The sequence below is a fragment of the Lytechinus variegatus genome, chromosome 1 (genome assembly GCF_018143015.1).
Source record: "Lytechinus variegatus isolate NC3 chromosome 1, Lvar_3.0, whole genome shotgun sequence".
Taxonomy (NCBI): domain Eukaryota; kingdom Metazoa; phylum Echinodermata; class Echinoidea; order Temnopleuroida; family Toxopneustidae; genus Lytechinus; species Lytechinus variegatus.
The window spans coordinates 11,625,590-11,653,286 of NC_054740.1; the positions used below are offsets into that span (position 1 = coordinate 11,625,590).

The window sequence follows — 27,697 nt, forward strand, 5'->3', positions numbered from 1 at the left end:
ATGCACTATGTAAGTCGTGCTGTCCAAGCTAATAGTTCTTCATCTACGGCCGATGACCAAATCGTTTATTGATATTAAGTTCAATCGCATGGTATTACCGTAATACTTGCGGTTTAACCTTAGATTGCCATTTCTGTAATGTAGTAATCTGTCGTCATCGTACTCTCTTTCATTTCATCTGTTTCTTGTTTCATAAAACTTAATTGCAAAATGCATGCTGCTGTTATAAGCCTCGGAAATCCTGACATTATTTTGATTGATTGAAAATGAATTTCAGACATGCTTGGATAATTATATTTTCTTATGAAATAGGGTCCTGTCTCCCGCTATCATTCGGCAAATAGTTTTTTGGGGGATTATTCGACCCTTTATTTCATTTTTTTCATGTGAACGTCTAACTATAACTTTAAACTTATTTCAGCCAAATTTATAGTATAAGTCTAGCTGAATAATAATGATTCAAATCCAAAGATATTGTTAAGACATTGTTGCAAGCATAATAGTAGCAAACATACCCTCTAAATGCAAAATGGTTAATCTGGTACCTCATCACATTCGTCTTTTTGGTTTTAAAATGTCTAAAAGGGTGCACAGTGCGCTTCAGAAGGAACTATCATGTACTCTATAAGAATTCACAGTTCACTCCACAGGGATTGGTTCCTAGTGTAACTTTAAGAGGAGTGTGACGAAAGGCCCAGATTAACCCTTTTGATATATTGTTCTATACTTTGTACTCGTCCAAAGGGGTCATTGGGGTTTCAACTGCATCTAAAGGATATTATTCTTCTTTTGAATTATAGACCCGTCGTTTGGCTTCAGCTTTAGTGCACTATGGGGTTTCAGAATTAAGGTTATTCTAGAGTCTACTATGTTTTCTTTTGATAAATGTGATTTCCGAACCCAGGGATTTGTGAAATTTTCTAAGAAGCACAAATAGGTGCAAGAAGTGTCCTTAGGTCAGACTGCATCTGGCTCATAGGAGCACAAAATCAATGCACAAAATTGTGCAAGACGTTTGCTGTTGTTTTTTGTCAGTTTTCTTTTTGATATCTATAGACAAAACTCATTAACAGAGATGACTTATTTTTAGAGTCCATTTTTAGGGACACCACCATCATGACCACATTGCTGCAGGTTCCATTTCCCATCGAATTACAACAAAAAATGAAGAAGACAAAAAATTCTGGAACGCTTTTGGATGCTTCACGTACCACACGTCACCATGTACCCGAGTATAGACATAGCATGACAAGATGGAGGAACTCTTAGGCCGCTCCTAGGGTTCTTCAGTTTTCGACGCAGCCGGGTATGAAAAGGTCGTTCATCGCTCACATGTGACATGTCTGACAGAGCATGGGACAGCCGTACCAGTGATAAGGGATCTCTGAATTATGTTTTTTCTCTCTTGTCCATTTTTCTATACGGGTGCATCACGATTTTCCATTTCCCCGTGAAACCATTTTAATGGGAAAGTGGTGTCCCCACTTAGCGGGCACTCGAACACGTGATCAGAAACAGGACAATGTATTTTTGTGAGCGAGATGGACCCCCCCCCCCCCCTCATCGGCATTGTCGGGATTGTACATGTGTCATGGTAACTCCTCACAAGTCTAATATGAAAAAGAATGAAAACTGAAGAAAAACCACATGTCGTGATTCCATATCATATGTTAATAGAAACGAAAAATCGTGGAAACAAAATAAACAAAAAACTTCCTCATGCGTGGGGGGATAGCGCTCTTCCTGTCATATGTCTCGAATGAGCCCCAAATGTAACCGTCCTACGTTTTCGGACAACGTTTCAATTTTTTAAAGGGGTCGATGTACAGACAATTTATTGTCATTCGGTGTTCCCCTTACGTATGTCAGCATAATTATTTCCCCCTTATTTTCATCGTAGCATAAAAAACTGACGCGAGTAGACTCTTCAAGATGGTGTGAAGCGATTCACCTAGTGTTGCCCACCACGTCGATTAGACACGATTGAAACTCATTTGACAGATTGAATTAAATGTTTTATGCTCTTATTCAACGCTAAAAGGGGGGCTTAAAAACTTTAAGTTGTGTTTGTGTATCTATCTATTAAGTAGCTACCATGACAAAAAGTGCACATGAAAGCATGTTTACGATGATGTGGCGTATTGTTGACGATTAAGTGAGAAGCATTTTAGAAAATTGTAACTCATATTAGAGTCTTTAATCGGCTTGAAGCATTAAAGTATTAATCGTAATTCAAGCTCCCAATATGCTCGAATAGACAATTGCCATTGGAGTAAGTCGAGTGCTGTAAATGGTTAATCTTTGATGGATTGATCTCCCAAACGCGAATAGATAGATATTTAGGGGAGCTTAGAGGACATTAAACCCTAAACGAAACACCACCCCCCCCCCCCGAAAATAAATGAAAAAAGGAATTGGAGGATGAATTAGAACTTTATATCCATTTACCGTTATTCGTTGCCTTTTTTTTCATAGATATTTTGACAATTCTAAATTTATAGACTGGTTTATCTTGATGTTACTGATATTTCGTGGAGCTTTTCGTGATCACCTCATCAAAGTCACTTGTTCATAAATGCATGTGCACAGTTCAATTCGAGTCACATTTAATAATTCTGCAAAATTCTTCATAAAGATCCAGACATTTGATCATTTATCTGTTTATTATTCTTTTTTAAAAATCAACTTGCTATGAAAATTTCAGTTCTAAAGGATTTTTGCGTGACATGTAGTCAGAAAGGTGTGTGTCTTGGGATTCAAAACAGTAACATACGAAATATATTGATAGCCGCAATATCGACCTGACCATGATTTAACTTTCACGGAGCCTCTCGGTAAGAGGCATGTAGCAATAGAAATCGCACATAACATTTGATTTGATTTCATCATTTTCTTTAATGAATATAGTGATTTTAATTAGGGGATGATATTCTTTTTTTTAATAACATGGCGAAGAAATTGCTGTTCTATCGGTTTTTTCTGAATGACATGTAGTCAGTATGTGATGTGTCCTGGGAACCGTTTCATAAAGCTGTTCTTAAGTTAACAGCGACTGGTGAACCCTTCTCAATCGCTAAACCATCGCCAATTCAATACAATTTACCACAGGAAAGGATCACCAGTCGCTTTTAAAGTCGCTCTTAACTTACGAACAGCTTTATGAAACACCCACCTGGGTTTCAAAACAGTAACATAAGAAATACATTGATAGCCGCAATACATAGATTTAACTTTCACAGAGCCTCTCGGTAAGAGGCAAAATAAATCGTATACATAACATTTGATTGGATTTTATGATTTCTTATTTGTTTATGAAAATAGTAATTTTGAATTGGGAGGTTATCAATTATCAGATTTCATAATTTCATAATTACTAAATACAAGGTGGGGAAAGGATTCTACCTACGGGGACGCCCTGTATCGCATTACAAATGAAAAAAAATATCGATGTCTTTTCCTACCTTTTCTCCTGTATAGCCATCATGAATGTTTGTAAAAGCCTTTCAAAAATCGCCTATATAAATTATTGTAACCCATTCTCTTCTAAAGTCTGCCTATAATCGGTAAATTTCCAATCCGTCGACTGCCAACTCGTCCACTCACCACATGGTCTACTTTCATTTAGTCTAATGTTATTCCGTCCATCAACATTTCGTCTAAAAACCATTTGGTCCAATAATCATTTGATCCAATCATCACTTTATCTAATCACCATTTCATTTATGACAATTTCGTCTCATGACCTATGGTCTAATATCCATGTCAGTTCATTCACTTTGCACAATTAACACTTTATCCCAATTAGACCAAATGGCATATGGACTAAATGGCAGCTGGAGCAACTGGTTATTAGACGGAATGGCATTAGACTAAATAAAAGTAGACCATGTGTCGAGTGGACGAACTGATGGTAGACCGAATTATAGTAGACGAGTTGGCAAATGGACGAATTTTCATTAGACGAATTTGGAATAAACCTACAGAATGGATTTAAGATGATCGTTTCCGAAGAGGTCAAGTCCCAGAAGAACTATAAGAAAACCATTGGGAAGAGTAGACAAGGTATCCATCGAAAATTCTACATACTGTTTTAAACAGTATATAAATGTTTAGAATTACGTGATCGGAATTTTCAAAACCTCTGAAAGTTTATCCGCTATTACACCTAAATTTATGATAATGAGGTCATGATGAATTGATCCTTGTCTAAATTGCATGTACTTACCTTAATGAGGGCGCTATAGCTTCTTTTATAGCTATCAAGAGACACTAAGCGTTCAAGGATGTTGACAAATGATCAATAGTTGATGCTTCTGGGCTGTCATTATCTCTTTTTTGTCGTCTCCATTGTAAGTGAAAATGGCCATTTCTATGACTATAAATGGTATATGGTAGAAACATTATTTTAACGAGGCCGTACATGTAAACTTTCGTGCTTTCACTTGCATTTCCAATTGATTCTGTTGACACCCGCTACGATCATGACGATGGTTATGCCACCTTTTCTCTGATTTGGCGGCAAGGGATTCGAGAAGCCACTGTGCGTTGAGGTTATCAAGAAGGCAATTATGTGATAGGGCAAAGCTGACATTAATGGTGATGTATGCTGTTGACACGTTAGTCTTATTGGTCCCTGGTGGGATAGAAGAAACGACAGCATGGCCATCATTACTGAATACCTTCATGTGGTAACATTATAGAGAAGGACATTGGTGGCTACCACCATGCATGAGTCAGCCACGGCGAAGATGCTACGGGCCGGGGTCTCGTTTTGTTGTATCAAATCTGACTCAATTATTAGAAAGAAACATATCACAAAGTCAGGAATATCGGTAAAGCCAGTATTACACCAAAACCGAATTCTCCCGAATAAATTTGGACCGATTCTAGCCAAATTCGGCCTAATTTGAATGGTTTCGGTGGATGCGAATGTTCCCGAATCCTTCCTGAATTTTCTCGCATTCGCGGAGGAAGATCAGTATACTCAAAAAATCACCGGAATAGGTGTATTCGGATGGAGTCGCAGCTGATTTAGAGAGGTTGAATATATTGAACGACAGAAAAAACTTAAAGACTTCCCCGACAAATTTCATGAACCGTTTAGATATACCTTGGTCTCATTTGTTCTACGGCGGCCGTACGGCGAGTCGAAAACAGCCGTTTCATTCATTTTTATTCAAACCACCTGTATTTAGCTGGTACAAAAATGTTAAAACGGCTGATTTCGACTCGCCGTAGAACAAATGTGACCATGGTGTTAATAACTTGAATGAGAGTAGCACAGAACTAAATCAAAATAGATGCGATTATAGTCTAAGGATATTCTCGTTGTCCATACCTATCCTACTCACCACAACTTTTTTTTATACACTGTATCTGCTTGCCAATCAGTTTGTCGGAATTGAAGAACTTCTTTTGTCAGTACTGAACTTACGAAATACAGTGTAAGGTAGTTTTTCGTCGTTACCGTCCACAACTCAAGTATGGCTTCGAACCTCTCGATGATTTTGAAAGACGTTGTTTTTGCAATTTTCAAAAACCACATTGCCATACAAACAATTGAGTTGCCACTTGTTTCGATTTATACACTAACAGAAATCGGCTCGCACGGAGAAGGTTGAAAACAATATGAGCGGGGTGGTGTAGAACTTAAAAGTGCCGCATTTGTGATGTCATTTAAATTGCACGTGCATCTCATGTTATTTTGATGCAGTTATCCTATCAAATTGAGAAAGTGACTTTTTTTAAATCTTCGAATAGACTATAACAATGAATGAAAGGAGGAAAAAAAAAACTTCGTTGACTTTTTCTCAAGTCTATGTTTTTTTTTCTTTAATGTATTCTCTTTGTCTCCTTTACCGCAACTTCAGAGGAATAGTTTTTTTTTTACTTTTCATATTCAGGGTGTGTGCCTATAGTATTAACATATTCTGTAATGAAATATTAGGTAAACCTACAGTGAAAATTCGATACTTCAGGTCATAAAGTAGAAATAACAAAGGGACGTATTATGAAATTTTCAAGATTATAGAGCCTGTAAGGTGGAGATCGGGCGTGTGAGAATTACTCCTAGTATTCTCTTGCAAAAAAAAAAGTAAGATCAGTCTATCTATTTTAGTAGAATGATTTGTCCCTTAGTTATTTGTGTAATCTCTTGATTCGTTGTCGTAGTCGTGGTTGTTGTTTTTTATTTCCATAAAATTAATAAAATCAAAATCAAATAATATGACAAGCAGAATGCACAGTGTATACACATTTAAAAGTCGTAGTTTTGAAAAGCAAATACCCTGATAAAGTCGGAGTAGACCCTTTACGGTTTCCATTGGAAGCCTCTCGAGATACCGCGAAGGAAATTGACAGCGTTCGGAAACCAGAGATATTGATGACTGTTAAATGTTACAGTGCATCCTCCCGTTATAACAAAACCACAATGCTCATCCCCCACACTCTAATTCTACATTTACTCCAGCCAATAATGATGTAACATGTTCTAGCCCCCACGGCTCGATGTTATCATATTTTTCAATTTTCTTATACCTGGTTCTGTGTGGTTCAGATGAGAGAGTCCAGCAAAAACATCTACTGATATCCTATATCATAAAGGATACATCTGGACCCTTTAACAAAAAAAATGATCAGTTGCTGAAGATAGACTTCCATTTTGAGAATGCGACAGTGATTGTGATGGCTCCCGTAGGAACTTGACAAGGCCGTTCATACCGTAAACGCCAAACTGGTACATAACCAATTGCATACGAAACATTTTACGTCTAAGTTGATATCGTATACTGACTGACCTTATAGACGATAGAGATTACTCTAGGGTCTTGTTAACAAACAAGTGGAGACAATGGCAGAGTGGGGATTGGAACTCACACCCTTGCGATTATGAGTCCAGCGCTCTAACCACTAGAACACACGACCCTAAATCTGAAGACCCCTAATAGTTCGAAAAATAGGCATCAAAATTATAGACGAGGTGATCATTGAGAAGGCTGCATTCATGTTTTATACAAGGGCTTCTGATATTCCCAAATGAAATAGCACTACAATACCCTATGTACGTGGTAATACGTGCTGATTGATTATATAATAAAAAAAAATTTAAAAAAAAAAGAAAAGGGTAAGTGTTTAGATAATGTTGTACCAGCTTGTCCATGTTGTCAGCGGCGCAAGGGCGGGCCGTTGCTCATGCGTTCAGTGGTAGTTTTAAATATTGTACATATATTTTTGTTTTGTATTTATATACATATATTTGTGTACTATATTGCTTATTATATCAAGATATATGAAACGAGGCATTATATTGTAATCGTTTGGAAATTGAAATAAACGAAATGAAATGGAATTAGTTTTTCTACTTTAAACCCATGGGAATGTTTTTCAGTATTTGCTACAAAATGTGTAATTTTTTTGATTGCCCATTTACTAATCCTATAACGAATCACTCTCTTTTTTGTTATCAGGGTAACTGCTGTTGGCAAAGTGTTACTGGTAGAAGGTTGCAACTCAAGTCTGGCGACATTGCGGACATTTCAGAGATCGAAAGACGTCATCTGCAAAAGGCCGCATATCACAGACTCCAAGCATATAATGTAGGACCTATCATCTTGCCAAGAGGTAAGGACGAAACGTGATGCGGAGTGTTTCACGAAACGTCGACTCAGAAGAAATTTGCTCTCTGCCAATCAGACGCAAGGATTTCAGTAGCTTACAAAATTCAGTGAAAATCACTGACTAGATGGCTTTTTCAAGATTTTTCAAGATTCAAGAAGTTTATTTCATTTCCAAAACAAATATAAATCGAATGCAAATACAAATCAAAGTACGAATACAAAATAATTTTTAACTTAGCATAATTATATAATCATGTAATGCTCCCCCAAAACGTGTGTTCTTTTCATATTAAAACAATCGCACGTTGAACAATCATTTCCCTTTAGCATGTTTAGAATACTACATTTATCATGTTTATTATTCCGTATTTGGTTCTCCATTGACACAGGGTTAAAGGTAACCTAGAGTAGCACGCGGTAAGTTGTATGTAATAACTTGGCAGTGAGAAGTCAAGCCTTACAAGACAGTACAGTACAATGGCCTTAATATTTAGGAATACTGTTTTCTTATTGTCTCTTTTCTCGAATTAAGAATTTATCAGCAACTTTCTCCTGATTGTGGCAGTCCTAGAAGTAAGAAATACGCTTGTTAGGAAAACACTTTCCAAACTCCTTTTTTTAACCGAATGGTACAAACTTTTTATTTTTCAACATTTAAATGAAATATCGGTTACCAATATCGACATTGGTAAGCAATCAACTGTATTTAGATTACATACCGTTGGTGGGTCATCAATGTTTCAAACGGAAGAGCATTAAAAATTCGGAGAATTGAGCCTTAAATCCGACTTGTTGATATGCCAAAGCAGAACCCAACAATAATTTAACAGACATTTACATGAATAAAAATATGAATAGAAACGGACAGTGTCAGGGAAGTGGTTCAGGTTTTAAATTCTTCAACAGTTTGTCGAGACGACAAATTGCATTTGCAGTTGCCTCATCCCCGTGTTATATAGACGCATGGATAACACCTGAATTTTGAGATTTATTTCGCATAGTTTTTGCATTTAAATGTCATAATGTTCATTATTCTATAGTGAATTGATTATAACAGATTCTTTAGTTCAATAGAATGAATGACGCCTATATTTCAGATAGAAATGGCTTCTAGTATGCATATGAGAAAGTCAGACAAGATAGTTAGGACGAGAGAAGAAAAACAGTAGCTGACGGAAATTTACTGCGAAAGTTGGGAGGGAAACGAGTTGCCCATTTTTAGTTTTATCATCTATAAGTTTTAGGATGAAAAATACTCATTCCCTCAACCTATTTCTTAAAGGCGAATATTCATTGAAACAGTGATTAGTTGTCGTGCCAACGGCACTTGGTGGATTAGAAAAAAGACGAAGTTTCGAGATTGAAATGTGTTTTTTCAACTACCAGATTTGCATCAATTATCACCTGGCATTTTATCGAAAAACGTCATGAATTTTAATCTTATTCTCTCCTATAGTAAAGCTGTGTCTCCAATTTCCATGCATGATTGTGCGGGGGGTTTTCTACATTTTTTTTCATCTCTTCATTATCAAAACTTATACTATAATAATACGAGTTGTTCAAGAGATTGTGAAAAGAGTATGAAGGATAAACATATAGAGGATTGGTATTATGTTTAGTTTTATTTAATCTTTCGTATGTTATGATAACGATTCTAAAATGCTTTGTTCGCTAAGCCTTTCAAGAAGCACTTCGGATGTTTCTTTCGTCTCACCGGTGCATTCGATTACAAAACTAAGCATTGGCGCTATACGGATTCTCATACAGAAATGGATAATTCAAAGTTATTCCGTTAATTATCAAATCGATCATGTTTGATTTGTAAATAAATGCTTCTTAAATAAAGGTTACGATGATCTTTAGGCTTGTTGATATAAAAAGTATACTGTTTGGCGTTAAGTTCCCATTCCTCTAAATAACTTTTGACAGGTTTGAATGGCTTTAATACGGGTTTCAGATTTACAGCCAGAGAAATTATTGATTGATTTTGAAGGGAAAAAATGCTCATAATATAGCAGGTTTGATATCAGTCAAGATACAAAGTAAGCTTAAACAAACGGTATAAAAGTGGAGATCCACTGAAAACAAAGTTCGCATTCTAAACGACCGGGAATAGAAATGAAATCAAAAGCAGAAAATATATATCTTTTTTATTTTCTCGTCCGGATCACCATACAGCTCGTTTCGCTGCTAACACACTAAGTGGACGGCTATTCTATATGGTTAATGTCTCATTTTGGGAGAACATTTTCTCTGCGGTCCTGTTTTATAATTCGGTTAGCATGGATTGCAAGCTGAACCGGGGTTACATCTTATTCTATTTATTTAAACCAAGGACGTCGCATGCGAAATTTCTTGCTATCTAGTTATGATCAGTCGGGCTCTAGTTGAGTGTGCATGCAAAAAAGACACGTTCGAAAAATGCGTAATTTTGGCGGGGCATTATTTCAGACAGTGAGGGGAATTTTGCATAGATTAGGGCAATATGTGGCCGCTTGGATAACATGGATAAAGATAAAGTAGTTATCGAAGTATTTGTCGCTCCTCTATTACAGAGGGCGGCGGTTAAAACACTGAAATCAAGAAAAAACAGGTGACACAGTATTTGCTGCTGGACATTTGTTCCTTGCATGGGGTAAGGGTTAGGGTTATAATAGTGTTTTTGGTTCAGAATACATGTAAAGATAATTATTAGATTTATTGAGATATGGAGTTTATGTTTGTGACGTTGGTTTGGTTTAGCGTGCAGATTTTCGATCGGAGCAATTGTTTCCGGAGCAAAGGTCATGGATGGAACCATAAGACAACACCGGTGGTGTCGTAATTGACCCTCACGTTTATCCAAGTTACGCAAGTGTATCATAGGGGCTGATATAAGTAGCTTCTGAACGGTTCTTAGAGGAAGGAAACCGAGTAATAATTATAGTCGGAATACATAGCCCTTGTAATGTTATGATAATAATGATAATATGTCCATTTATATAGCGCAGTTACTATGTGCATGTACTCAACTGTGCTTTGATACTTGGTATCATATTATTACCCCGGCTGTAGCTACGCCGCCATATTAATAGGCGCTAAAGCGTTCGAGGAATAAATCCTTCCGTGTACCCATTCACCTCACCTGGGTCGAGTGCAGCACAATGTGGATTAATTTCTTGCTGAAAGAAATTACGCCATGGCTGGGATTCGAACCCACGACCCTCTGTTTCAAAGTCCGGAGACTAATCCACTGGGCCACAACGCTCTACAAAAGAAGATGCACTGGCCGGGAATCGAACCCGGGCCACCCCCTTCATGCCCTTGGCAGGCGAGAATTCTATCAATTGCTTTATAAGCAGTTTTGATTGCATAGTTTACGATCATTTAAGCTTACAAAAGCGTTCCGATCTCCTTGATATCATTTTGATTAGTAATAATTGTCAAACGGATACTACGGCGAAACTTCTTCAGGTTGCTTGAAGGCATCAAGGACTCGATCTAAGTGCGGATAAACCTGGATCAATCAATGCTTGATGGGGGATGAGTTCAAAAACTCACAATCGGTTCACGTGGCATACAACGTGCCTGTGTCCAAGACAAACTTTAATATTTCTTTCCTTTGATATCTGGGATCTCTTGGGGACTGTTTACGCGGGATAAAATCATCTGCAATGGTCTGCTACAAATATATCTAGGGGGCTTTTTCAAAATGTCAGACGTCGTTTAAGGGACGATGTTTTACTATTAGATTGATACACCGCGTGGTTCGGTTAACTCGATCGCCTTCACCCACCCGATACCTAATCACGGTATTTATATTTCCAGCCGCATCGCGACGCCCCCCCCCCCCCAACAAGTAGATAAATGGGAAATGGAAAGACCCTATTAAACGACTGACCGATCTGATTGCGCTTGTTCACGTCATCAGGTTTCGAGGATGAGAGGTGGGTGAAATAAACGAGGGGGTTAGTTTGACTGTGTGGAGCAAGTGATGACATTCATTATCATATATAATTTAGAGGTGTTGTGGTTCAGTGGATAAATCTCTGGACTTTGAACCACAAGGTCCGGGGTTCAAATCCCACCGCAACACTCGCGTCCTTTGGCAAAGCGTTTATATATATTTGCCACTCTCGACCCATGTGTAGTAAATGGGTACCCGGTAGGAAGGAATTCCTTGAATACTGAAGCGTCCGATCAGGATAGCCGTGCTAAAGCCGGGGTGATAGTATAGAGCGCTATATAAATGTTGCATAAAATTATTATTATTATTATTTATTATTATATCTGAGAATCAAGTATAGTTGCCCAGCATTCGTGGCAATATCAGCAGTAGCGGAAGTAGTAGTAGTAGTAGTAGTAGTAGTAGTAGAAGAAGTAGCACCTACAATAGCAAAAGTAGTAGCAACAGTAGAAGTTACATTATTTGTAGTAGTAGTAGCAGCAGCAGCAGCAGCAGTAGTAGTAGTAGTAGTAGTAGAAGTAGAAGTAGTAGTAGTAGTAGTAGTAGTAGAAGTAGTAGAAGTAGTAGTAGAAAAAGCAATATTTGTTGTAGTAGTTATTTTTGCTGTTATTGCGATAGGGTATGATAGCAGACAGTAATGAATTAGCTCTAAATTCAAGTTGCACAGTAATTGTATCCAAAACAAGATCAATAAAATTAATGAAAGTTAAAAATCACTTATACCGATAGGTAGGTTCTCTGGTGGAAACAGTTTCGTTTTTACACCAGATTTATTGTAATGAAAGGATCAACCAACGATTCAAAGAATATGAACACCAATTATTACAACATCGATCAGTCTATGAAATATTCACATTAAACTCGGGTTGCTTATTATTCAAATCTTTTATCATCGAACTCCTGGGAGAAATTACGAACGTCTTGGTTGAAAATTTTGGATTACAATTTTGAAATTTGATTCGAAAGGATTTTACAATTCTCTCTCGTTTGATTCTTTCTTTTGTCCTTATTATATATCAAGAAGCTTGCGTAAATCACCAGTCTCAATATTCCAGAACTATCGTCAACAAATAGCAAATCCATTGGTATAGAAATTAGCATTTAGATGCGTTGCACGACCTTCAAATGATATTGAATTGAAAGAATGCTTACAAGGGAAAGGGCATATTTTTGCAAGTTGTGAATTTTTTTTTGCTTTATGATTTCTAACTCTTGATTTGTCTCGATATCTTCCTTTCTCTCTGTCGGTTTCACGATCTGTCAACCACCCCCCCCACACACACACACACACCCTGACACACACACCCTCACGTGCGGGCACCCTCATCCACACACGTACAATATTAATTGATTATTCATCTACGGTAGATTTGAAACAATGACATAACAAATACTTCCCAGATGATAATGATGATGATGATGATAATAATGATTATAATAATACTACAATGAATATAAAAATAATAGTAATGATAAGAAAAATGATAATAATAGTGATCTGGATTTATTTTAAATCTTTGGAATTCAGAGTGTAATACTTCATCTTTTCATCAGATGATAGCAGGTATTTTTGCTGATGGTCACAAAAAATACGTAGTAATAGACCATTGGTAATAAGGGCATGGAGGGGGTCATCTTTCTCCCACCCCCCCCCCCTTCCACCCTCCACACACATTGTAAACACTGTCCATTCTCTCAGTATCCTTTCGGCCATTTCACAGTTTTGGGTCCTTCTTCCCCCTACCTCAACCAATACTCTTAATGGTTACGTCCTATTTGTTTTTTAATTGACCCACGTGAGTGATGGACTGTCAGTGAAGATATGCTTAGCAGACGGGCCATTATCACCTTATTATTGGATTTGTAGAATCTCAATTTGGCGCGCGACTCTCATCTTATCAGCACTCTCGCAGTTACCCCCCCCCCCCCATTACTCCCCCTCTCTATCCTTTTCCCCATCCACTACTCTCTCTCTCTCTCTCTCTCTCTCTCTCTCTTTGTCCCTCCCCCCTCGCTTTTTTCTCCCTGAGCTCTCCCCTCTCTTACATCAACACCTTCCGTCTCAACGAATCTCAGAGTCTGCGTTTTATACAGACTCTAATTTGGCTTATCCGTATTAACCTTTACCTATTAAAATCTCTCAATGGTCAATTGGTCACTCGGCCCAGACTATAAAAAAATTATACTCAGGGCCTCCACCAGTGGAATGAATAGTTTCAAAAGTCTTATACAGGCTGGAAAGTTTTGGTGTATTAATCAGGCTTTTTTTAGACTAGGATTTAATTTAAAATAAAAATTTCCCCCTACTCCTACCCCTTCGTGGAAAGACAATACGTTATTGGCCGGTCCAGTAGTCATTTGAGTGTAAGCTGTCAATATGTTTCCTGTCCTTTAATTACAAAGAACTTGTAAAAATACAAGTAAAAAAAATATTTGATATAATTATCAAATTGACCGATTATTGCATACCCTACATTGTAGATCTGTGTATAATAGAAAGAACCATAATATAAGGGATTCACAGTCTCTATTGCTTAATATTATCGGGGCGAGAAAAAAAAATGTTTCGTGAACTTATCAATTGCCAATGGAAAAAAAGATGCTACTCATGCAATGGCGACGATATCCATCTAGTAAGGAATGTTCTAAAAAAATAAGATTCTCATATTTTATGCTGGCTTTTACGGTAATTCATGGGCCCACTGTTAAACTTCACCCTTGAAATAAACCAATTGACTAGACCAGTAGTAAGTTGGGGGCAACTGATATGTCTAGTCATATTTCTTACATATATTTTAGTCAGAAATAACTCTGTTCTAGTACAATTACGACTAGAAAATAGTCGAATATGACTCGAATAACAGTTGCACCCAGCTGACCGTATAACTAGTCATTTCTGACTGATTTTTATTAAAGTGTTTCAAAGTAAGCCTGTGTGATATGGTACATACGTTTTATGTTGATCTAAGGTAGATGTGAAGTAATCACCAAAAATGAAACCAAAAAAAAATACCAAAGTAAGCTTTATAACTGATTCCACGAGTTCAAAATAAATAATTTACATGTCTAGATTCGGGTTCTGACTTTGGTTGTAACAAAGAATAATAGAAACGAAAACTGCACTTTTAAAATTATAGTTTGGCAACATACATTACCCAACACAGTGGACAGCATGTTAAGTGTGTGCATTAAACAAAGAAAGCATTGATTGAGATGTACAAAATTCGTATGAGCAATTGGGATCAACATGGGTCCCAATCGCTCTCTTTCTCTCTCTCCCTCTCTCACCAACACATACACACTCACCTCTCTCTTTTGTCTCTGTGCCTCTCCCCCCCCCCCTCTCACACACACACCACGCACACGCAGACACACCCTCACACACTTCCCTTACACTCCCCACTCCTCTCTTTCTCTCTCCCCCTCTTTCTCACTCTCACTCACTGTAGGCTCAATCATGAATTCGCAAAACGGATCCTTGATCATTTAAATAAAGCTCGGATAGAAACCAACAACTGACATTGAAAATGCACTGGTAACCCACACTCGAGTAGAGATATTTTAGATTAATCATGCTAAGCTCCTCTAATCCTTACGAGATACAGGCTGTTTTTCACGTTAATCTTTCGCATTTTATTATTTGAAATAGAGGGTTCATCGTAATCAGAAAACCTGTGTACTATCAACCCACACAGTGATATAACGATGATCAAAATGTATAACTGTTTAAACCACACGATTTCTTGTTTCGGTTTTGTTTTATCTGTAGAAGTTGATTACTTTGTGTACCAGTATCTTTATCTAACATCCTGAACAAAATTAAGTTACATACATGTGGACAAAGCTTGGGTTTTGGATTACACTTTACGCGCAGTTTAGACGACCCCATGTGTTTGTCTCTCTTTTTTCTCCCTCTCTCTCTCTCACTCTCTCTCCCTCTCTCTCTTCCTCTCTCTCTCTCTATGTCTTTCTGTATAGAATTATGTATGATGTGCAGTATGTTTACGGGTCGGGGTCATATTCCCGATGAACTAACATCAAAACATGCATTTTACACCAATCCATTACGGTTTGTTGTTTTCGACATCTCACACGCCATTCACCGTTGACATTTCCAAGATGGCGCCGGATAGATGAAAAAACCCCAGTACAGCGACACCTGTCTCATTTCCGGTTCGCTGATTGAAATACCATGTTCTACAACACATAAGCTTATTTGAAACATGGATCTCAATCACAACTAGTTCGGCGTGTCAATTTCCGTTACATTTTCGTTTTGAAAGCAGTAATACTTTCATACCCCATACAGGTGTATATTTCATGTGTGTAGCATGAGGCGACATCACTTCGTACACATTAAAGGACAAGCTCACTCCAACAAAAAGTGGATTTGAATATAAAGAGAAAAATCCAACAAACATAACACTGAAAATTTCGTCAAAATCGGATGTAAAATAAGAAAGTTATCGCCTTTTAAAGTTTCGCTTGATTTCACAAAACAGTTATATGCACATTCTGGCTGGTATGCAAATGAGGGGACTGATGACGTCACCCACTCACTATTTCTTTTGTATTCTACTATATGAAATATATTGATTTTCTCCCGTTTGTTATGTGAAATGGAGTTTTATTCATCCCTGAACATGTGGAGTGAACATTGTTTAACATTATGTGGCTCAGTCAAGTTTACATTATTGTCAATTCTGTAAAGTTTCAAAATAATTCATATTGTACAATTCAAACAATAAATAACAAAAAAGATGAATAATGGACATCATCGACTCTCTCAATTGCATATCACTGAGTTGTGCATATAACTTTTGGAGAAAAATAAGCGAAACTTTAAAATGTCACAACTTTCTTATTTTACATCCGATTTTGATGAAATTTTCAGCATTATGCTTGTTAGATTTTTCTCTGTTGACTAAAATCAACATTTTTCTGGGGTGGACTTGACCTTTAAGGAAAGGCAGTGGACGCAAACTCATTAGATTTTGTGATTTTTGTATGATTTCTCATTGTTTTCGTGGTAGATTATTGCCAATGTAATCAACACGAAAGGTGGACCGCCCCCCCCCCCCGGTTTTCTTCCTTCTTACGTTTTTCCTCTCATTTTTGTCTCAGTAATCTCTCCGGTTACCTAAATATCTCATCCACTCCGTGCCATTATTCCTTTGCCATAAACGGGTGTAGATTTGTAAGTTTATTTTTAAAAAATACTCTTGGCTAGGTTTTCTGCGTTAGTCCGGATTAACCTTAATTTGAAAATTAAAGGGGCGTCGAGTGTTGTTTTAGCCAAAAACTAACCCAATAAGCTGATCGGTGTTCTACATTCCCCGAGGCCCATTTAACCAATGGATGTGGATGAACCTGACCTACAGGGTGGATAACCACTATCTTTTATCCAAAAACATTTCACTCTCATGAGGATTCACATCATTTCAATAAATCTCTAGTATTTCGTGCACTATTTGAATGCCAGGAGAGATTAGACGTCCGTTATAAAATGCCTCTTCTTGAAGTCATCTGCAAATGTTGAGTACGTTTGCATTATGATATTAAAAGGTTTTCGTTCAAAGTGATGTCACAGATTGAAATTAATGCGTTTTCATGCTTCCATGGTTCTTTTCCTTTTTTTCCATCTTACACAACAACAACATGTGAAAGAAGTTATTAAAGACCACTTAATGACTATAATTGCTCATAGAAAAAGCACCAGCCTGCCTACGTGGTATTTCAACGACAATCAACGAAATGAGAGCCTTTAATGATGACTATAAAAATGGAAAATAAATAACTGGGTCATATTAGGTGTGTTATTAATTAAATCTAATCAATTAATCTTATTTTACCTTAGATATCTCAAGTATAACCGGTATTCTTTACAAAGCACCTTCCATTTGAGATATCTGGGTTAATGCTAAACAGTAATGATGCTGCATCTTGATGATGTTCTAGTTATTGGAGTTTCTTGGATAATTTGTTGGTTTGATATTCAGCAGATATTCTCTCACAACTAAGTCATCTTTTGAATTTTCTCATTTGACCACTTTTCTTCATTGCTGTCTGTGCTGGTGTGTGGGCGGTTTATTATTACATCAGCATTATTATGTTCCCTCGTAGTAGCTGCTGTTTGAAATGTTCTACAGCTTTTAAAATTCCGCTCCAAACTTTGAAATAACTGTCAATAACCTAATTTCAAGGGATTGTAAAATTGCGGTGCATATCCTTTTTAGAATTGAGAATTTACTCGACAGAATATTTCATTATTGATTCATCTAATCTCTCATAAAGAAGTTTAATGTTTTTTTTTCGTTTTAGTTTTGCAGAAACTACATAGCCAAGTTGTTAGAAAAAAATCAAGGTACTCAAATTCACTTTTTTCCTCTTTTTGGTCTTATTTTTCTTCTCTCTTTTTTTCTGTCTGGATGTTTCCTGATAAGAGTTTCTATATAGCTCTCGAAAGCATTTATCAGTAATCAGTATCCAGCTTTCAAAAGGTCTATTATCATGATTATGATCAATAATTTACACGCCTTAGATGGGCTTTGATAAGGAGCAGTTGACTCTAATATTACGGCTACCTAATGGGAGAGAACTTAATTGCGGAAAAGAAAATGAGAATGCAAGGAAGTAATAACAACACCAGTCGATATCTCAACCTAGTTTTATCGTCGCAGTATGCATATCATTCTCAACATATTCCAATTTCATTTTTCTCATTGTTATCAATTTCGTTATTCTTATGATGAGTAAGAAGGGCATGGTTCAATCCTTTAGTCTAATTACCTATTGATATATTTCGAGTACGGTGCCTCTATGATGTTTTTCTTTTGCTACACATTAATATTCCATCCGATTTTGCCGCCGCTTCTGAGATGGATTTCAATCTAATATTGAGGTTAGAGATATCGTCAACTTTTCTCTTTTCTGAGTTCTAGCTGGTTTTCTTTGAAAATCTAATCCCAACTTTTATGCATTTTCTATCCCATAAACTGCAAATAAAATAATAAATCAATAGTGTACACGTAGTAAATAGAATTGATCATATACCTCCATATATCGCATTTGAAATTAATTATAATATTTGTACGCAGATTGTGTCCTACGGAAAGGGGGCAAACAATGTAAATGTAATAAAAAGATAAATTGGACCATTCCTCTTAGATCATTTTAATTTCTTCATATTTCATACTCTTTAGACAACATTTAGATGAGTTCATATTTAACTGGTATAGCTTGCGATTTTGATTGTTCGTCATTGATTGAGGAGGCGCGAGAGCTCAGATGTTAGAGCGGTGGTCCCTCATTCCGGCGACCCAAACTAGGTTGGCGCGCTATCGTTTTGGGGGTAATTCATTTATCCTCATCAGGCTTACTGGATGTCTTTGAGAGGTTCTTAAAGGGATAATCCAGGCTAAAACCATATATGATTAGACCAGATGAAGAAAAAATAGACAAACACAAGACTTAAATTTTGATCAAAATTGGACAACGAATAACAAAGTTTTGACATTTTAAAGATTCACATTATTTCGGTTACGCAGTTCTGTGCATGTTCTTCATGATATTCAATAAACAAACTTATGTCATATTCCCACTTGTTCTTTTGTATTTTATTATATGAAATCATGTTTATTCAGATATTTCCCCCAAGAACTAGAAAACTTTAATTGAAAAATGCTTTAATGCATTAGATATCCGTTGCTTTAACTTATTTCATCATAATGGAGACATATCATCCGCACTTCTATGTAAAAAATGAAATAATTATGATTTACAACATAAGAAAAGGGGAAGTGAAGATGTAGCATCATCAGCCCATTTAATTAATATTCATGACAACTTTTTTCGCAAAATATTGCTAAATTCAATAACTTCGTAAATTTCAGCATTTTGCTAGGTGAATTTTACTATATTTATCTAGATATTTGTATTTTCAGTCCATGGTCCAGAGTACCCCTTTAAGCCGTCAGTCATCTAGATACTCAGACATATTTTCTCAAAAGTCAGATAAAATAATCACCATCCGTTAATGCATCTTTTCATCGCTTATGGACCCCTCAGAAGAACAGCCTCTGGCTGAAGAGGGTTATCCAGCTCACGAGTGGAAAATAAATAAATAAAATAAATAAATATGTGTTTATTAATATCAGAGAATGATATTATTGGTAAAATATCGACTTCAAATTCTTCAGTTCGTGTCCTCTATGAACAATGTTTAAGTGTTCAGTAATCATACATTATACCCTCTACTCCGGAACCGATATATTGATGAACCTCCTTATACAGTGCGTATCAAAAAAAAGTTTACACTTTGAAAAAATCCAGTAAAATTGTACATTTGTAATATCCTGAAGATTTTTTCACATTTTAACATTGGTACAGATCCATTTAAGCAAATGACGATATAACTATCGAAAAAAAAATCCGCTTGAGTGAGCACCACTTTTGGATTTGCGCAGAACTTTGAAATAGCTATGCGAATAAAAGTAAACCTTTATCATGAAGAACACGTAGAATTTAGCAAGTAAAATTGATTTGGAGATATCTTTGACATCTTTTAAGTTGTTTCCTTGCCCAATACACATCAAAGAGTGCATTGCGCCCTTCCCCCACTCCTCCACACACCAAAGCCATCAAGGCGATATTTGATTTACACTGAGCTGTGATTTACATAAAATGAATTAGGCTTGATTTTCATTTTGTTAATCATTGTCAAGATTGGGAAAAGTGTGGAGAAACAAGTATTAAATGAAAAATTAAGTGTCAACCCACTTTGAATAATAAAAACTTAGTAAAAAAAGTGCAGGAGATGTCTGATGTAAATTTTTGTTCAGATTCAGTTATGTCCTATGATCCAGCTGGCATAAAAAGGGTAAAAGTTGTGCTTACTAAGTGTTGAAATTTCAATTCGGGTGGCAAATTTGTTTAAAAATGCTTGAATGTATCTGTTCTATCTTAATTGACTTAAAGTGCAAGGGTAATGTAGGAAAAATGTATCTCAGGGTAAGTTTGATTTCGCCCTTTCCTCTTGACACTGCGTGAAAACGAGCATTTCTGCGCAAACAGTTTTCTGCGAGCTTTACAAAAATGGACAGTGCTCACTCAAGTGTAACATTCTGTCAAAACTTTTACTTTCATTGGATAGATGAGACCCGTACCCAAGATTATATGTGAAAAAATTACCCGCCTGTTGTATATTTTTTAATTCCCAGAGCTTTTTCAAAGTGTAAACTTTTTCTTGATACGCACTGTATAGCTTGCTGCCAGAACACTATCCGTTCTCGTTGTGGAATAAATGTGTTACTTGCGTCTGTGTCAATACGATACCTTTGCTTAAACTGTGAGAACTGGAGAAGTTTGGGAGCTTCAATTACCCGCTAGTTTGCATTCTATGCTAAATGCGCGGGGAAAGATAGCTGGAGTTTATATCCAAAAGGACGCCGAACGAAAAGCGGGTTAATGAATTCGACATTCGTGCGTGGACCTGGCTTTCCAGTGATCGAACAAACTTTGTCACCGATCTCCAGTTTAGTTTTCGTTCTACCCCTCTCCCCCCCCCCCCCCTCTCTCTCTCTCTCTCTTGCCTTTCTCTTTCTCTGTCTCCCTTACCCACGCACGAAGCTCTTCCAAATACTCATTTATAACATTGTACTCACCCACACAGTACACACACACACGGATACAGAATACCTATTTCTTTTTTTTTTTGGTTAACATTAGTGTAATATGTATGCCCTTTTCACCAATTCTTTCTCATCTGCACCCGATATTCTTCTCTCTCTCTCTTTATCTATGTTTAACCCCCTTACCTGCCTCTCTATACTTTTCTATATATGTCATTATAAAGCCTTTCGAGATATATATATATATATTCCTTTATATATATATATATATATATATATATATATATATATATATATATTCCTTTTTTATAATGGGTGTGTCATTTAACCCATACTCTATTGATTCTTTCACTCCATCTCTATCAAGATAAGACACTTTCAGCTAGTATAGAGGCTGAATCCTATTTTGAGCATACTAAGAATGATGTTGATCATAAAAAGATAAGTAAGGAGTATTTCCAGATTTGTGACAAGAAAAGGAAAGTTTAAAGGGTTTTTTTTTCTTGTTATCTTTTTGGGATTTTTATTTCTTCCTAATACACTCTACACAATTGTGTTTCAGTATTTGAAAAGTATTGCACATTTCAACCAAAACACAAATATCAAAATTTAATTAGAACAGTTGTCTACTCGTTTTCTTTCTTCCATTGATTTGCGGGGGTTGCTTTTATTTAATTTAGTTTTCATACATTTGGGAAATATGGTAGTTACGTATGGGCTAATGCGTGGGTAATTTGGATTTTGTAGCAATTCAACCGCTGTCGAATTATTCAAAGCACGGATTTGTCATCATCTTTACGAAATACAATATTAAATGTTGATGTGATTCAATTATAAGTTGTATTGTTTTAATGCGAAATGAATAAAGATTCTGAAGAGGTTATCGCGAAGGTGTCGAGAATGAGAGAGAGGTGTAGCTTGCATTATTTTGTCGATACAATGTTATTAACAAAGAGAAAGTAATAAGGAGAAGAAGAAGAAGAAGAGAAGGGGGAGAAAGAAGAAGAAGAAATAAAAGAAGAAAGGGAGAGACGGACACCAAATTCTTAATAGATGAGCAAGAGAGGAAGAAATACATATTCACAAGATGGATATATATATAAATCAAGAATTACTCGATGTGTGTACTATGGGTGGGTATTTTGTGCAAGTGGGGGAGGTATAGGAAGACAGAGAGAGAAACACAAGGGCGTTGGCATTGGTTGGTGGAATACAAAATAATCCTCATGAAAGAGCATATGAGAGAAGAGAGACAAGAAGATACTGAAAAGATGGGGCATCCAACGTGATAGATAGATACATACATACATACACATATACATACACACATACACACACACACCCACACACGCATACATGCATACATACATACATAGCGAGATAGGTTAAACAAAGAAGAGAGAAGAAAGGAGATCCAGATGTGGGCGAAGAGAGATATTCAAATAAAACATTACAGAAGGCCAAGGAGATGTATGTATTCAGTCGAGTCTTTTCTGTCAAGTTTATTAACGATGTCCTTGCCCTCACCATTAGATCTGTTTGCGTCCATCATGATTATGAACGGAGCCATAGTTTAAGAAGAAGGGCCATTGGATTTTATTGGTATTAAAAGATATCCTCTACTCGACTCTGCCCACCTGATCTCTTTGATATTGTCTTCCATCATTTCGCCCACTTGTCATAATATAAGTTGTGTTCAAGCGACACCTTAATGGAACCGCAGTTGGAAAGAGGTCTAGTTTCGACCATATCTGCATTCACATGATTGTTATCCTGTCGTAACTGAACTTGCACACTTAGAATGTTAGGGTAACATACTGTCCACGCTGTTGGGAAATGTATATATATGTATGTATATATATATATATCTTCTGGGCATTTATTGTCAAATTGAGAAAAAAAATTACCCAATTGTTAGTTTTTATTACCCAATTTGGACAGATTTCAACTAATAGTTGTGTGGACAGTATGTTGCCCAGCATTTTTAAGATTGTGTATTTTGTAAGGCGATTATGCATTAGCATACTCTAAAAACAAATAAGTTAAAGGTGAATACAATGTAGATGTCCCGGCAAGCTTGGTGCAACGATTATTTTTTTATTTAAAAAAAAAGAAAATTCAAAATTTTACTCGAATATGGTAAATAACTATGACTGGGCAATTTATATTAGTTGATCTCGCCATTTGAAAAAAAAAGATATATTAAAGTGCATAATTGTTGAGTGTCGATTGAACGCAATGTATAGATCTGATTCAAAATTCTATGACGTCCATGGTAAAATGGCAGTGATAGAGTTCGGAGAAGCACACTCCGAGTTTACCTGTACTTCATAGGTTCGACTGTACAAGACGGTGTGCAAACACATATTTTGACATGTGGGGAAATCAGCGTTGATAAAAAATCGTTTAAACGCTCTCATTCAGTAAAGGCATTAGGTGTTGTTGTGATTCGCGTTTGCGATGCCTGAACACTCCATGGGCGTGTGTAGAAGATTTATTTGCTGTAACTCCTCAACAATTCATAACTTCACTCTGACAACTTCTCAATGTTGAGATTTAATTGTTTTTGTCTCGCCTGCATAGCAGAGAGAGACTAAAGGCGCTGCTGCGCGCAACCGCCGTCGGAAAAGCGGCGCCTTTAACTTCGGCGTCGCCAACATCGCCAACATTGAAATCTTCACCTAAGGTTACGTTTTTGAAATGTCATCATTACTTAAAAAGTGTGTGAGCCTAGTTCATGAAATTTAGGCATAGGAGAAATCATGTATTAATAAACATGCTGGTTGAGTTTCAGGTCACATGACAGAGGTCAAGGTTCATTTATGTTCAATGAACTTTGGCCATATTAGGGGTGTTTGTTGAATTGCTATCATAAATGTGATAGTTTATGGATCTAGTTCCTGAAACTTGGAAATGCATGTATATTAAAGTAATGAAGTATCACTGAATATCCCGTGCAAGTTTCAGATCATATTACCAAGGTCAAGGGTCAATTTTGAGGTAAATGAACTTTTGCCATATCTGGGGTATTTGTTGAATTGCCATCATAACTTTGAAAGTTTATGGATATATTTCACGAAATGTAGACATTGGGGATTACAAAGTATCACTGATCATCTTCCACAGGTCTTAGGTCACATGACCAAGGTCAAATGCAGTTTAGGGTTAATGAACTTTGTATATTATTATTGTCATATAAATGGTTTTATGAATGATTATAGTTGTTGTTTTCAAATTCAGCACTACTGCAATATTGAATCGTGTAATGCAGGTGAGACTGCCAGAGGCGCTCCACTTCTATGATATTTTCTGGTTTCTTTTAATGAGAAAATAAATGTAGAAATACAGTGGGTGAAAGTATTGAATATAAAAGAGCAAAGGCATTGCCCTAAAAATCTTTAAACACTAATCAACTTACTTTGGTTCAACATTGTACTTAATGCCTTTTCCACTTTTCCAAGAAGCCACACCAATCATTTCGTCTGCGAAATTCACAGTTTATATTAGCCCTTTTCATTTTTACTCCTTCTTTGGTTGTTGTTGTGTTTTTTGTTTGTTTGATTTTGTTGCTTTATTCAGGTGCAAAGTCAACCATTGATTTGTAACTATTTATATAATTTTTATAAACATAATGTTGATAAAGCTGTTTGACATTCTTTATTCTATTTTTCTATTTCTGTAATATGCTTTAATTTTATTCTAATTCATCTGTAATTTAAATTAAGGGCCATTTCTGGGGGTGCTCTTCTTTTATTTTCAAACTGTGTACTCCAAGGTTCTTGAAGGAAGACTATTTTTTCAAACAGCCTATGTGCCTCTTAGAGAAATGACCCCAAAAAATCACAGAATTACCTCGGGAAAGCGATAGGAAACATAGATCGCACTACAGATTTTAAAAGTAATCTAGCACATGCAATCCCACATGCAGCATGCCCTATGCAGAATCTCGTTAAGTATTTGTTTGGCGCGAAACTTGAGCGTATGTTTGCATGTTCTACTTCTCTGTGTTTTCACATCTCTTATTTCTTTAGGCATATCAGGACAAATATAGATTACAGTGAGCGCTATACACGTCAAGATCCATCCAGGTTAATCGTACAGATCCGGATAGAATACAACCGAAATTCCGCACATCCAATCCCGGAAATTAAGCCAAATTTCGTACGATCTGGCATTCTAACATCGGTGAAAATAACCGATTTATATATATGTTTTTCTTTTTCTACATGTGGATCATGCAAAAGATCGTTTATACACAAACAACCACCCCCTCCCCGGAAAAAAGTGTAACAACGTTTTCTTAAACCATACCAAAATGTAAATCGGAACATCTGTTTCGACTTCGACTGCATTTATTGTCATGTATTAATTTATGTAAAAATATTCATTTTTATTAAGCATTGCCTATAGATAATGACTCAGAATTTGATTTATTTACATGTATGCTGTCGATGTTATTTGTTGCAATCGTGATTCCGTTTACATCAGGTCATTGATGGAAAACAGTCTTTCACTGATCTTTTGTCCGTGAATAAATGTATTCTGATAAATATATAAATAAATGTGATACACGTCATTATACGTTCACCAGACCTTTGCCGACTTTATCCTTCCCAACCTTTGCTCAAATCAATTATACCTAACAAGCGATTGCTGTATTTTTAAGCACAAAGCTTCGGGTTTAACGATGATTATCTCTCATTTTCTTGTTAGATCCTCTCCAAAAGCGACACAAGAAGGGTGGTCTGCTTCGATCTGGGAGACAACGAACGTCGAGCTTTCTGGACAGCCTTAGGGATATGACAAGAGATAATAAAGGTAAGAGTTTTGAATACATATGATATATTATTAGGATGAAAGAACGTTTAGACCCAAAAAAATTAAGGGGTTGATGTCAGATTATATGTCGTTTTGGATATGATGTGCTTGATATTCATGATATTTGGTTGAGTGTTTAATAACCAAGTATGATTATATTTCCCATAATGTATTGAAAAAAGTAGGAAAATTGTGATTAAGTATGAAATATTTATTACAAACGTGAAATGCCTACAACCCGCTTAAAATCTGCCATTAATCAGTACTATTTTACATCCTTGCATAAGATTTTGCAATGATAGTGAAACTACAGAATATGTATTCGTTTTACTTGTGTACTAAAGATCTTATGTTATTAATTGATAATTTCATTCGACTTGGCAAAACGTGATTTTCAAACGAGTTCGTATTTACGCTCTATGCTTGTTCCTCGTTTAATTATTCACGAGACCCATTTTCTTTCCTCCCAAAAGAGACTCCATCCGAGCATGTTGTCACGTTGTCTAGTGTAGTAAGACATATCATATGGTGGAAATCGTAAACGTGCTAGAAGGTAGATTGGCGGTCCTCCTGACGTATCAGGGGAAATGATCTGCGCCATTTTGAAATGAGATCAAAGAGCGAATGTGCAAGGTTATGTGTATGTAGGTTATCCAATTAATGATAGGTATTGCGTGAAATGGAACGATCAAAGTTCTACCAAGCCCTTAATATAACAGGGGTGAATCTTTTGGCTAAATGAGTGATTATGACAAAACGTTGAATATTGCCTTGAATAGAGATAATAAAAACATTCCCAAATAACCCATTTCAGGCATGTTGTTGCTGCTAAATAAGATAATCCACAATCATTTTACGTTTGATTTATATTACTTTGTATTATGCTTGAATAGAAATGAAATAAAGAATTGAACTAGATTGAATTGAAATTTATTTAATTTTACTCACAATCGCAAGATTGTGAGTTCGAATCCCCACTCTGGCATTGTCTCCACTTTAATGACAAGGTCCAAGGGTGATATCTGTCATCTATAAGGTCAGTCACTATGACTGATTAACCAAGACGTAAAATGTTCCCTAGGTAATTGGATATAAACCTACGGGAGTTACCAAAAACGGAAAAAGAAATTTTCCAAGAGCTTAAGTAGAGGGATGGATTCCGAATTTCCCCAACCCGGTGTCAATCCCCTCAGTCCCTCTACGTTAGCTTGGGGAAAGGGTAGCTTCACTCTATCAACGTCCAATTGGGACTAGTCAGGAGCTTGAATAGTCCCCAAATCATGATCCGAAAAGGTGTCCAAATTATTTTGAATTCAACTCAGTCTCTATTCTGATTGTGTTTACACTTGCATCGACATCGTGATGGAGAAAGTTTCAGAATGCACTCCTGATACCCTTGGGTTTATGATCATGTCAACAATTCACTCTAACAGGCAAGAATTTTCTATTGGAAATGAAATCTTTTTCCTCGCCTGGATACAATATCTTTTCTAATTTACGTTGTAGTAAAAATACGAAACTAAGTAATCTAGAGGTTAATGCAATTTCAACGAGTCAAGATGAAACCTAGATATAGGCCTGCTTACAACGAATTTAAAAAAAAAGGTTCACTGTTACATTGAGGTAAACATGTAGCAGCCCGTAAACCTGAATGGTCTACATAAAGGAAGGGAATTTACTTGTCAGGC

General features: G+C 36.4%; 1 protein-coding gene across 1 annotated transcript in view; it reads left to right on the top strand.

The window, feature by feature from the left end:
- The window catches only part of LOC121426240 (rho GTPase-activating protein 6-like), a 125,303-nt gene that overhangs the window by 54,604 nt on the left and 43,002 nt on the right, over nt 1-27,697 (top strand). The window contains exons 2-3 of the mRNA XM_041622848.1: nt 7,467-7,620; nt 25,905-26,009. Coding sequence (XP_041478782.1) covers nt 7,467-7,620; nt 25,905-26,009 — 259 coding nt within the window. The remainder of the gene's footprint in view (nt 1-7,466; nt 7,621-25,904; nt 26,010-27,697) is intronic.